Source organism: Protopterus annectens, chromosome 10.part0 (genome assembly GCF_019279795.1).
Source record: "Protopterus annectens isolate FY-2018-M chromosome 10.part0, PAN1.0, whole genome shotgun sequence".
NCBI classification, from domain to species: Eukaryota; Metazoa; Chordata; order Ceratodontiformes; family Protopteridae; genus Protopterus; species Protopterus annectens.
In genome coordinates, this window is record NC_056744.1 from 1,662,551,859 (window position 1) to 1,662,565,366 (window position 13,508).

The window sequence follows — 13,508 nt, forward strand, 5'->3', positions numbered from 1 at the left end:
GGAGAAAAGCTTCAAAGTACTACAAAACATTTTAAGAACAATAATTTTACAATCTTCAAAAAATACAAAACATCTACAATTTAAATAATTATATAAATTAGATATAACAGTTAAGAATACATTCAACATATGTGACTGATTTAATATTCAGAGAAAGTTTAATTTCTCTATAAACTGGCTAAAGCTAAGTTAGCATAATACAAAAAAGAATTGCAATATGAAGTCAGAGAAAAAAGGGTTGTGATATATTTAGAAACGGAGTCAGGGAGAGAAATTGACAGAAGGATGGAAGTGAGTGAAGAAGGGAGAGCAAGGAGGTATAAGGTATAAATAGGTACTTTTTCAAATTTAGGTATAAAGTACATATATTTTAAAAATCTTTTTTTCTTTTACTACATGCCCAATGTCCTGTGTTTTCAATACCTGCATGTTAACTCGGTTCTGACTGCCACACTTACAGTATCATAAGGCTGCGAAGGCCCTGTTCCATTCACTAGTGCAAGTATATACAGAAGATCATTAAACAGTGCTGCGGATTTACAGACACACAAAGACTAGACTAAAATGGACTGTAAATTAAATAATGGTATAATTTTCAAAAAGTAAGCCATTTATGATTAAAATAATCATTGTAAAGTGACAGTACAGCATGTCAGGACAGTAGGTAAAACATTTATTACTGATTCTTTATCATCATGTACTTTTGTAAGACAACAACTTGAACGGTCATGCAGAAAAAATGCCTGCAGAAATCAATTTCACATACACAAGTAAAATATTACAAAACAACCTTTAAAAAGAAGTTATGTACTCACCATAATGTTCTATGTTGGTAGTCCAATCTCACCTTCATTTTTACATATGGGACAGTGTCCCTAGCACCTTTTTCTTGGGTGGCTCATTGGAAAATACTCCTGAGCACCGTGGAGCCAAAGGATGCTCTACCCCTGGATGCCAAATCCAACTTATAATAAGTAATAAAAGGTGTGAGGGGTAGCCCACGTACCTGCTGCACAAATATGATCAAGTGGTGCCCTGGCTTGAAAGGCTGCAGAGGTAGACAGAGACCTGGTACAGTGAGCCTTGATCCTGTGGGGTAACTGTCTGCCCTCCGAATTGTAGATGAAGGCTATGCAACTAGAAATCCAATTAGGCAATGTCACCTTAGAAACTGGTAAGCCCAATCTGGAGTCAGAAAAAGAAATGAATAACTGGTCTGACTTCCGAAATTCATTGGTCCATTGCAAACAAAAACGTAGCTGTCTATGAACGTCCAGCTGGTGGAAATGATATTCAGCTGCATTACAGTGATTGGGAAAGAAAACTGGAAGCTCAATGGACTGATTTAAGGTGGCAGTAGAACAAACTTTGGGAACAAACGAGGGATTGGTACATAAAGATACCCTGTCTTTATGAAAGATTAAATAAGGTGGCTTAATAGACAGGGTTTGTAGCTCAGAAACACGTCTGGCTGACGTAATAACTACTAAAAACACAGTCTTCCAAGACAAATATTTTAAAGAAGATGAGTGAGAAGGTTCAAAGGGAGGGGATGTCAATTTGTACAACACAAAATTTAAATCCCAAGAAGCCACAGGTTCTTGTAATGGTGGTCTCAGTAAAGTGGCTCCTCTCAAAAAGGTCTTGCTTAGCTTATGAGACATAAGGTTGGCAATTGGGGACCCTAAATAAAAATGAGAGATTGCCGCCACTGTACTTTGATGGTGGCCATGGCAAATCCCTGCTGAAAAAGCTCCGAAAGGAATTCCAAAATCACGGGAATGGGAGCGGTGTAAGGATCCACGTTCATTTTCTGTGCCCAAATAGAAAACGTTTTCCATTTACTGTCATACAGTCTTCTGGTCGAGGGTTTATGCGAGGATTAGAGAATATGTGATACTGATGAAGAAACATCATGAAGCCTGACTAGAGATGGAACTGGAGCAGCCATGCTGTCAATTTGAGGGTGTGGAGAGTGGGATGTAGCGAACCCGACATGTGGGTCAATAGATCTGGAACTGGGTCCAGAATCCAAGGCTTTTCTCCTCGGGCCTCTGCTGAAAATGGACATGTATCCAGCCAGACTAGCCCGGTTAACAAATGTAAAATAAATAAATAAAATAAATAAATCGTCCAGGAGAACAGGCTCGAGGAAGAGGAACCAGACTTGACGAGGCTAGTAAGGAGCAATGAGAATCAACTTGCTTCCCAGCCGATTGGCTTTCTGAAGCACTTTGGGGATAAGAGGGAATGGAAGAAAGGAATGTAGAAGTCCCATGGGCCAATCGTGGACCAGAGCATCGCTGGATGTTTCCCCCAGAGGGGGAATTAGGGAAAAATAGCTGCTGCACTGGGCATTGACTGGGCTGGCAAAAAGATTGCAGCAAGGCTGTACCCATCTCCGGAAAATCTGTTCCACTATTTCCTGTTTCAGAGACCACTCGTGAGGCAGTAAGATTGCCTGGATTAGCTTGTCGGCTATCACGTTGGCTGTTCCCAGAATGTGCATTGCCACCAGAAAGTGCTTGGAAAAAATCACCCATTCCCAAACTCGCATGGCCTCTCGACAGAGTGGGTAAGATCTGGTACCGCCCTGTTTGTCGATATACCACACAACCAGCATGTTGTCCAATTGTATCGCAATCATCCCTGGATGAAGAAGGTCCTGAAGTGCTTGCAATGCCAGAAGCACCGCCCTCATCTCCAGAACACTGATATGCAGATGAGCCTTGTGTTTCTTGCCATTTGCCGTGGACAGTCCTACCAAGATAATGCCCCCCACCCGACCTGGGAGGCATCTGTGGTCACAGTGGCAACGGGTTGGGCAGACACAAAGGGAGCTCCCGTGAACAAGTTTTTGGGGGCTATCCACCAATGAAGGTCCTTTTTGCATGATTCCATCAGCAGGATAGAGTGACTCAGCAGTAGATATTGGAATAATCACTGGGAAAACAGGAGCCATTTCTCATGTGCAACCTGGCTAAAGGTATTAACAGAATGGTTGAGGCCATCATGCCAAGAAGTTGAAGAATCCATTTTGCTTTGACCTTCTGAAGCGGAAGAAGATGCTGAACTTGTAAGATGAGGTTTTGTGCTCTTTCGGCGGGGAGATGAGCTGCCATATCCACTGTGTCTACCTCTGTGCCTATAAAAATCACAGATTGCGAGGGCAGTAATGCAGATTTTTCAAGGTTTATGGAGATCCCTAGTTTAGCACAAAGTTGAATGGCGGCGTTCCTGTTTTGGATGAATAGATACCTAGTGGGGGTGGTCAGGAGCCAGTCGTCCAAATACGGAAACACCTGGAATCCCTGACGTCTCAAGTGAGCTGTCACTACTGCCATGCATTTGGTGAACACCCTGGGGGCTGTGGTGAGACCAAAGGGCAGAGCACAAAACTGATAATGACTGGCTCCCAGCCGGAAGTGCAGATATCTTCTTGATGCCTTGTCCATTTTTATATGGTAGTAGGCATCTTGGAGATCCACAGAGCACATCCAATAGTCTTTCCCCTAACAACAAGAGTATCGACTGCAGTGTGACCATCCAAAACTTGTCCTTCACGGACTCGTTTAATCTGCTGAGGTCCAAAATTGCCCTCCAGTCTCCGGTTCGTTTTGGGACTAAAAAGAACCCAAAGTAAGTTCCGGATCCTGTCTGGTCTGCTAGGACGGGCTGGATGACACTTTTTAAGAGCAACTTGTTGATCTCCACAGTTGCCTGATCCCTGTGATTGGATGTAACATCTGGGATCTTTTTGGGAAAAGGGTATGATATAGCCTCTGGTAACAACTCTTTGTATTCAGAAGCCTGGCTAAATATCACCCAAGACAAGTGGGTACAAAGAGATGCGACCCCCGACAGGCCCCAGAGAAACGCAGTCAGGCCCCACATCAAGAGTGCTGATAAGGGCGCCCTCGAAAGGAATCACGGCCTTGCTGGTATTGCGGACTGCCCCTTGCCTCTAGGGTGACATCTACCATTTCCTCCTCCTCTGAAGGAGGATTCATTGTGTGTGTCCGGAAAGACCCTCCGAGACCTTTTGAACCACATTTTACCTCCCCTTTGACCTTTGGGGTATGGTCGAGAGGGAACGGTAAAACAGATTCCCATGGCAGAGAGAGTCTTTCCTTCCTGCTCACACAGAGTGAGTGTTTCTTTCACCTTGGGACGAAACAAGGAGGGCCCATCAAACGAGGCATTGGTGAAGGTGGACTTGAACAGCTCTGCAAAATTACACAGGCGCATCCAGGAGTGGCGCCCAAGGGCAACTCCTGAACCTGCTGCTCTGCTCGCTCCATCAGCCACATGGGAGATAAGCTGCATGGAGGAGTTAACAACAGAATTTAGGGTGGACAACTGAGCAGTGATCCTATCAGGGACTCCCTCAGGACAAGCACCCTGTATGGAATCTCCTAACTCCTTGAGGAGATCCCTCTGCAACCTCGTGAAGTGAGTAAGATAGTTCAGAGATTGGAGTGTAAATGCCTTTGAACTAAATACACGCTTCCCAAATCTGTCCATCTGTCGAGACTCCTTGTTTGGCGGATGAACAGAAGAAGAAGTCTCCGCCAACTCCTTCTTCATGGCCCACACCACCACCATGGCATCTACGGGAACACCCTTAGACAAGAACTCTTTTCCAGGAGGGGCAGACAGGAACTTATTTGGTCTCCTGGGAACTGGCTCCATGGCATCGGGAGTATCCCACACCTTCCGACTAACCAGATCCATTAGTTCGTCAAAAGGTGGAGGACACCCAAGAGGCAGAGGGTTGAGACCCAAAAGTCTTCAGGTACATAGACTCCTCATCAGAATGGTTGACAGTGGGCCAGTCGCACCTCTGTTTAAGGATCTCCAGGATGTCCACAAAGGAGACACCATCAGAGGATGACTTGGGGGACCCTTCCGACTCCTCAAGGTCAGTGTCCGATGTCAGAGACTCATCCTGGGAATCAATATGCTTCCTCTTGCATACCCTCTGGGGAGGCCTCAGAAGAGTGGGGACCACCAGCCAGTGGCTCCTGAGGCTGCGGGTCTCTGCTGTCTCTGGAGAGAGTAGGTACTGAGACTGAAGTGGGTGCCCTGGGGGGGGGGGTGCTTGTACCACTGGCAGGGGCTGTAGATCGAGACAACATGCTCATCACCTCAAAAGCCGACCACTCCATCTCCGAAGACCTCCCCCGCTCTAAAGAGACAAAGGTTGGCACCAGAGCCAGAGCCATTGGCTCCAAGGTAGATGCAGGGTCTGAGCTCACCCTGGCAGAAGCACTGAGAGGAAGGCTCGGAACCGAGGATCAATTCAAACCCTCCCCATCGTTACAGACAGAAGATATTTGGTCCCTGGACACAACGGACGGAGCAGAGTGTGTCGGAGCCAAACTCAGCTTCAATGCAGCAGCAAGGGTAACCGGAACAAAGGGTTCCTCCATTGCTAACAAGCACTCCAGATCTGAAAGGCCAACATGGCTTGGAGGAGGAATCACAGACGAGGGCAAAACTGGCTTGAGTGGCTCCGGAACCGACTGGGCTGAAGACAACAAACATTTAGGGAGAGCAGACGACTTCAGGAGTCTCAGTACTACCCTCTCCACATCATCTTCCAAAAGGCTCCTGGAAGATCTGGAAGACAAAGTAGGGGATCTCAACCTACGAGGCACTGGAGACTTAATTAGCAAGGAGACCGGCAGGGATTCTACAGACTGGCTCCGAACAGTAGAGTTAACTGCGAATTCCAAAGGTTCCGAAGTCGGCACCAAAGCACCTGTGACTGACTCTGATACCATGGTGCTCTCGTTCGGCTCCGAAGACTGAGGAGTCGATGAGGCAGATTTGGAAGGCAGCTCTGATACACCAGCTGGTGCCAGAGAAGGCCTTTTAGAAGCTTTAGGTTTGGATTCAGACCTGGATTTTGTAGACTTTGATGAACTAGATAAAGCTTCTTTAAAGGTTGGTTTCAGAAGACCCCTGAGTATCACCTTGTTCTTTCTCTCCTGCAACACTCTAGGAGAGAAAGCATGACAGAACAAGCATGATTCTTGAAAGTGGATGGCCCCCAAATAGTAGACACAGCTACTGTGCCCATCCGTCAACGACATCTTCTGGGAGCATTTCATGCATTTTTTAAACCCAGAGGGTTTATGCTCCTTGCTATCCTTACACATTGCAGACACACACGCAAAACCAGAGGAGAGATAGGAATAAGAAAAAATGAGGACTAGGTCCTCTAAAATGGGCCTATCCCTGCAGAAGAGTTACACGAGGACTAGGTCCTATAAGTTAAACGGGCCTAGCCCGGTGTAAGAAAAAAAACTCTGGCTTCTAACTTAAACAGACCAAGTATTTATCACAGACATGCAGAGATTCAGTCACAAAGGAAAAAAAATAGAGATGTCCAAACTACAATACAAGGTTACACGAGGACTAGGTCCACCAAGTTAAATGGGCCTAGCCCTGTGAAACAGAAAACTAGGCCTTATAACCTAAACAGATAAAGTATTTAACACAGACACACACACACACACACACAAGTGTAATCACACAGGAAAAATTTTGTACAGCAACCCTATAATACCATCTTAGCGGAACCCCGCCAAAAACAAGTTGACAGTCAACAGCGACCAACAAAAGTCCGAGCAGTACAAATAAATCAACAGGAGCCCCTATTGATCAAGAGCAGAAAAAAAAAATGTCAAAATAAACACTCTACCTAGGCAAAAAAGCGCAACTGAGCCTAACTAACTGGCACCCAGGGTACTAAACTACTACAGTGACAAAAAAGTCCACAAGAACAATTTAGGCAAAGGCCTATTAGATGACAACACTAATATATCACTAAATCTGCACTATCCACTAAGAATGTACGAATTGAAAAAGGACTTAGCCAGAGCCAAGAGAGGCACATCCAAACTCGTCGACGCGACAAACGAGATCCGAGGATTGCACTGGTGCACCATGAGATACCTGCTTAGCCACGAGCCAACCAGAAGTATTCGAGCTTGAAAATCGGCAGAGTCAGAGCAGAGGATCGGCTCTGAACCCATATGTAAAAATGAAGGCGAGATTGGACTACCTAACATGCATCGTTTACAAGATGCTGCCAAACATAACAGTATACTTTACTGAATCTTAGATTAAAAACATTTCCACTTTTCTTCATTACTACTCAGACCTCAACAGAAAATATAAAGGTACTGCCAACAGGTTTCTCTCAAACTCTTCTCACTGATCACCAATAAATCACATGCAATAAAATTAGCTTTAAATAGGAGAAATACCAAGATGCTGTATGCATTTCTCACAAATTACTTGTCTTTAAGACATTTGGAATTAACCATTCACCTTACTTACTTTTATATCTCCAATTTCCTTCTCATGATGGTTTTGCATGTATTTAAATTCTTTCTCTTTGGATTCTAGAGATGTTAAAGCTATTTTTATCTTGTCCTATGGATTGAACAAAAATAATAAAAAAGAAAACATAATTAAACCACATGAACAACAAGACCATGAGCTGCAAATGTACTTTGATGACCTCCCATTACAAGCAAGGACAGTGTAAAACACCAAGATGGCTACTATACCCATCATCAATGTCTGTAAAGTGCCAGGACAGGCATGCAAACACTGCCATGAACTTTAACACCCATTAGTGCAGTGCTAGGTAAGCAAAACTATAATTCACTTTATGATCTTTAAGGACTCAGTTAGTAGAACCTTTAATCTATAAATGAGAGGAAAGGCATTCAATCTTAGAAAGGGAGTGGTCTCTATCAGGCAACTAAGATAAAATGGGGCAAAACATTGAAAAACAACTACAAACACAGCTTGGTTATTAATAGCTGTCCTATTCAGAAAGGAGATTAGGCTGTGGGTAATCCTTCCCCACACACACACACACACACACACATACACCAGGTAAACCCACTTCCCTACCTAGTGGGTTAAGCCAAAAATTATGTAATAATATCCTACTTTCTACTGCACCGCTAAAACTCACCTATCTTAAGTAAGCTTTCCCAAGTCAAGGAAAGCCATTTCAATTTATTTTATTTGCAATCAATGTCTGGAAAATTTATTTCTCTGTGTTACAAATTACCTTAACCCCATCAAACAGTGTCTTCCTTGGGTGCATATTTCCCTTAAATGCTGTTTATGTTTGTACTTTTATCAACCCCAGTAATGCATTTCTGCCATGTTCTCCATACTTTTCTAGTCCAGTTCTGTTTATGAGGTAAAGCAGGAGGCACCAAGACAATATAATTCTGAGGGATAACACAAACACAAGTAAATCTGAAAGAATGTCCTAAAACAGACAACACTGACTGATTACTGGTTAAAAGAATTTCCAATGATCAATAAAAAAAACTGCATGAAAAGATTAAGGAGGCAAAGAAACAACAGCTAAAATCAGAGTAGTAAAGGAGTCTTGTAAACCAGGGAAACTGGCTGAGGAGACAACTGCTAGTTATGGAATACATTCTGGTAGTTCCACTCTTTAATACAGAATATTAATAAAACACAGGAGGCTACAACAAAGATCATCATAAACCCTGTGCAATGACTAGAAGGAAAGATGCTTAAAACAACCAGATTACACAACCTGCATTCAAGAATCCCTCAAAATATTGGATACATTAAATAAAAAAAAGTTTTGATACTGCAGTCCAGAATGAAATTTGCATAACTTAGAAAAAAAATAAAATATGTATACTGTCTTTTGTGCTAGATCAGAAGGTTGTCAGGATATTCTATACATTAGGTATATGGATTCATGTTCCAGTACTGACCCTGCATTGCACTTTGGGGGGGGGGGGGGGCTGTATTTCTGAAGGGTCATCCTTTTGAGTAAATATTAAATTAAGGTCCCATCTGTATGGGTTGATGGTAATCTAGTTGGATGTTAATGAGTCTATCACATTCCTGAAGGCTACAAGAGTTTTTATCATTTAGATATTTACACATTTAACATGTTTTACGTATTTCAAATATAATGTACATTATTTACAATCCTAACTTCTTTCTCTGTACCCCCACTATTACATTCTACACACAATATATACCATAAACATGCAAACTGTCTTCTTAATTTCTTGTTTTTAATCTGCATTATGCAATTTAGAAATACTGAGTCCATACTTATCCCATGTAAATATTCATTGTTAAACACATTCATTACAGTAGACAATCAATTATCCAAACTAATTGGGACCTAGGGTAGTTTGGATAATCAAACTGTTTGGATAATAAAAAACATACATTGAACCGGATTAATAAACTTCTAAAATCTTGTTTTTTCTGTATGCAGGGAATACACTTTTCAAACATTGAGAGATTTCAGTGGACAATAAAGAATATTTCACACATGAGCGGATTACAAGCTCAAAATACATGCACAAGCAAATACGTATAACATCTGAATATTCAGTCTTTATGATTTTTTTTCCTACCCAAAAACTTTGGAAGACTACGTTCAGATAACTGACATTTCAGATAGTCAACGTTCGGATAATAGACTCTACTGTACTTTGTTCCAAAAATCTTCCAACTGTTTTACATTTTGAAAACACATGTAACATTTTCTTCTGCAACACAAAACAAATTTTTTCTTCAGATCTCGCATTTAGCATTTACTTTTTTACTCTTTTTTTGCCCCTGCTCCCTGCTAATCATTCATTCCTTACTCAGAAAATTGGTCCAGCCTAGCCCCATCATCATGGCAAGAATAAGGGGACACTGAACATCATTTAAGGCAGGAGTTAGGGATGGTTTGAATTTTTTTACAAAACCTTCAGCTGGCAAACACCACGGTGCCAATAAAGGGTACCCAATCAAGGTATAAAACAAGATTTATTCATGAACCAGCAAGTGAAGTAAAGCACATTTAGAGCCTTCATTTCCTACCTGGAAACTTCATCAGAATCCGGTCAGCAGCTGAAGGTTTTGTTTCCTTAGTACTGATTTTCCCCCATCATTTTCCATAGGAACTGGTTGGTTATTTGAAATTTTTACACTTCGACTCCCTAATCCCAGTACATATATCCCATGAAATGTCAGGATTTGGTGTGCAATGGGTGTGTCAATGACAGCATCTCACTTACTTTTACAGGTGATGTAACCCCCAAGACTGCTCTAACTCCCTGAAAACCAGCACTCCCACACAATCACTGATCTTCATCACAGATTCCACTTCGGGAGCAAGCACTAAGAATAAAATGTACTCTCCCCCTTTTCTCTGAAGAGTGGGGAGCTGAGAAAAAAATAATGTCTCTCTTCCCACACACACAAATCTGTGCTTTTAACCATCTATTGGTTACTAACCTCTAAATAAAATCACAAAATTACTACATTTGTTTAAATTTTTGATGCCTCTCACTTACAGCTTTTCTTCCATGTCCTAAATAATCACTATCCAATAAAACCCACAACACCTTTATAACCATTCTTTTCAGTTTGAGTATATTTTCTGTATCTAATTTCCAGAACATATTCTTTTATATTATGAATAATCATTCCTCAACTAACTTTCTTCTCTCATTGTTTTATATTATCTCAATACTCTTCAAAATTCCTAAGAATAATTTACTTGTCATTACATCTTTAGCCAAAATTATTTTACTCAAGACCCATAATAAATACATTCAGTGGTTCATTTGAAATTGTTGCAACAACCTCAAACTTCTGTTTTTGCCATTATGAAACCCCATCTTAAGAGTTTCTGAAAGTAGCATATTCTCTGTCTTCCAGTGTATACAGTTTTTCCCCAAATGTTTCATATTTTACTTCTGATAAAGGCTCTTTCAGTTATCCATTTACCACTTTTTTCCTTTACATATCTTATCCGTAATACTAATGCTTCTTTTTGTGAAAATATACTCCTCAATTTTTTTATTCTTTATTACTTTCTTTACTTAATTTTAAGCTTACACTTCCTAACTGAATGGCCACCATTTTATTATCTACAACTCATTTAGTGTCAATAATTAAAACTAAATCAGTATAATTTGCATCTAGTGGAGGATGAACCCCTTCAATAATAATTCATCTAGCTGTTTATAGTGTTAGTACAACTCTCAATGATTGTATTCTTTATCAACATAAAGACTATAACACTTATAGGTCATCTTTGTCGGACTTCTTTTTTTATCCAATTTTGTCTTGAACTATTCATTAATCAAAGCTTTCATCCACATCCTTTCATAAATAGTCTTAAATCCTGTTCATAACCTTTTCTCCAACACCATAATTTTCCATGCTTAGTCATCCATCCATCTATCCATGCACAACCCATGCTTGGTCATGACAGACACAATCAATGCAACATATCAGTTTTGCCTTTTTGCCTTTTGTTCCCTTATTACACTATCTACAAGTTAATTAATTGCAATCAACATTCCCTTTGCGTTTTTACCTATACCATAAATGCCATCACCCATTATATTCATAAAATAAATTAAAGCTCTTTTGCAATATTTGCATTACTATTCATATAGCATAAAATTCTAATTTTATCCGCTTTTTATTTCTTCCACACAAAATGTATTACACAAACTCAAATGGCTTCCTCATTTATTCCATGACTAAATCCTTCATTCATGACCTGCACAACACATTCTTTTCCCATCCGTTTAAACAGGAATATGCAATACTATATATTTCTGGTGAACTACTCTCTGTTACTTCCTTCAGTATTTTATCCTTGTATGATACCATTTCCTTTTCCAGCTTTTTATCCTTGTATGATACCATTTCCTTTTCCAGCTTTAGTCTTTTTACCAATTCAAGTTTAATGCCATACTTCATTTTACTTTTTCTTATTTTTCAGTATACATCTTTCTTAAATATTTGTAATGCAAGATTGGTTATTTTCTACATATTTCTTCCCCTATGCTAAATTGTTCAATTATTTTACTTTACACTCATCGTATTTAACTTTCTATATGAAAAAAGATATAACCGGTTTCCTTTTCAGAAAAGGAATTTTTGTCTACATAATATTTTTTGCAACTTTGATGACTTATTAAGTCTTATTTCTTTCTTTACAGAGTTCACAATTTTCCAAACAGCCTAAATTCCTAAACTCCTCTGCTCTATGAACTGGTCAAACTCTTCTACCAATATCTTGTTTATTTTCTCTCCTCGAGTCATTCTTTTTCTACTTCCATATACACACTTTCCCATATTTCTTCTTGAATATTCCCCCCCATTTCATCCAGGTGTCATACAAAGATGCCATATTAACAGGTTCATCCTAGAACCATTTTCTCTCTCTCTGTTAATTCTCCTTTCCCTTATTTATACTTCCCCAGAAGTGGCCTCAAATGTCAGATTATCAGAATATACAGTTATATCTACTTAACACCAACTGTTTCCAAACTGAAAACAAGAAATGATTTATTTCTGTTTTAAACTTATTCCCCATCTGTCCTTCCTCCCATGCGATTAGTCACATTTTAGCATTTCTTTACATTTATCATCATCTAAACCTTTATTAGCATTCTTTTTCAAGCTACAGTTAAAATCTCAGAGGATTACTTTATCAATGCTTTTTACTCCATAGCAGCATTTCCTTAATCATTCCAATCTCTTGGCTAAAGCAATTAACATTACAAACGTTTGGTATAGCCTACAATCCACTACTTATCTTCTCCTCACTTTCCCTATTATCACATCCACTTATTTTATATCAGTTTTTTTTTATTAGCTTCACTGTTACGTCACAACATTCATAAGATTCAAAGTACCTCCCTTCCCCATAACCTCTGAAACTGATCCTTTTGTATATAGTTTAAAAATACAATATCTAGCAAAAATAAACTATCATCTTCAACTCTCTTACACCCATCCAGTACCACAAATGCCTTAAATCTCCCTTAGCACTTGTAACACTGACAGAAACTGTAGCACTAACCTTTTACTTTTTGTCTTAGTAACTTACATTTTCAACTTCCTCTTTCTCCTGAGAGTCCCCTTCCTATCTGTAGGTCAGTGTGTGTGTTGCGTCTTTAAGAAGCTTAGCAGTCACTGGCCATGTGCATATAAATACAGAGCATGTGCAGGCAACAATGCCACTTTGAGTGAACAGCCACAATGTTAACATGTATAAGTGCAGTAGTCAGTTTATTAGTTGGTTTAAGTTTAAGTTAAGTGTCAATCTTGATATGTTTATATGTAATAAAGCTGCTTGAACCAAACCCCTGGATGTTAGTCTGCATTATCCTGACCAGATGAGTGACATATGATCAGAATGGGATCCAGAAGTTGAGCCATGAGGTGCACAGCTAGAAATGGAGGTATACAGAAAAGTGGATCATTCTGAAAAGCTCAAACAACTCATGACAGGTCAGAAACGAAATTCAGGTACTAAAACTCATATAAATTATTATTTCTCAAAGAAAATGATATGAAGCATTCAAAAAGCACAAAATGCATTGTTAATCAAATAAACAGCACAATACGTATTATTAAACAAAATGTTCAAAACTACGTTTGATAAAATTATTCAAAAT

General features: G+C 40.0%; 1 protein-coding gene across 1 annotated transcript in view; it reads right to left on the minus strand.

The window, feature by feature from the left end:
- LOC122813870 (zinc finger protein 813-like) overlaps positions 1-13,508 on the minus strand; it is a 324,891-nt gene that overhangs the window by 255,066 nt on the left and 56,317 nt on the right. Inside the window, exon 2 of the mRNA XM_044086409.1 lies at positions 7,351-7,446. Coding sequence (XP_043942344.1) covers positions 7,351-7,446 — 96 coding nt within the window. The remainder of the gene's footprint in view (positions 1-7,350; positions 7,447-13,508) is intronic.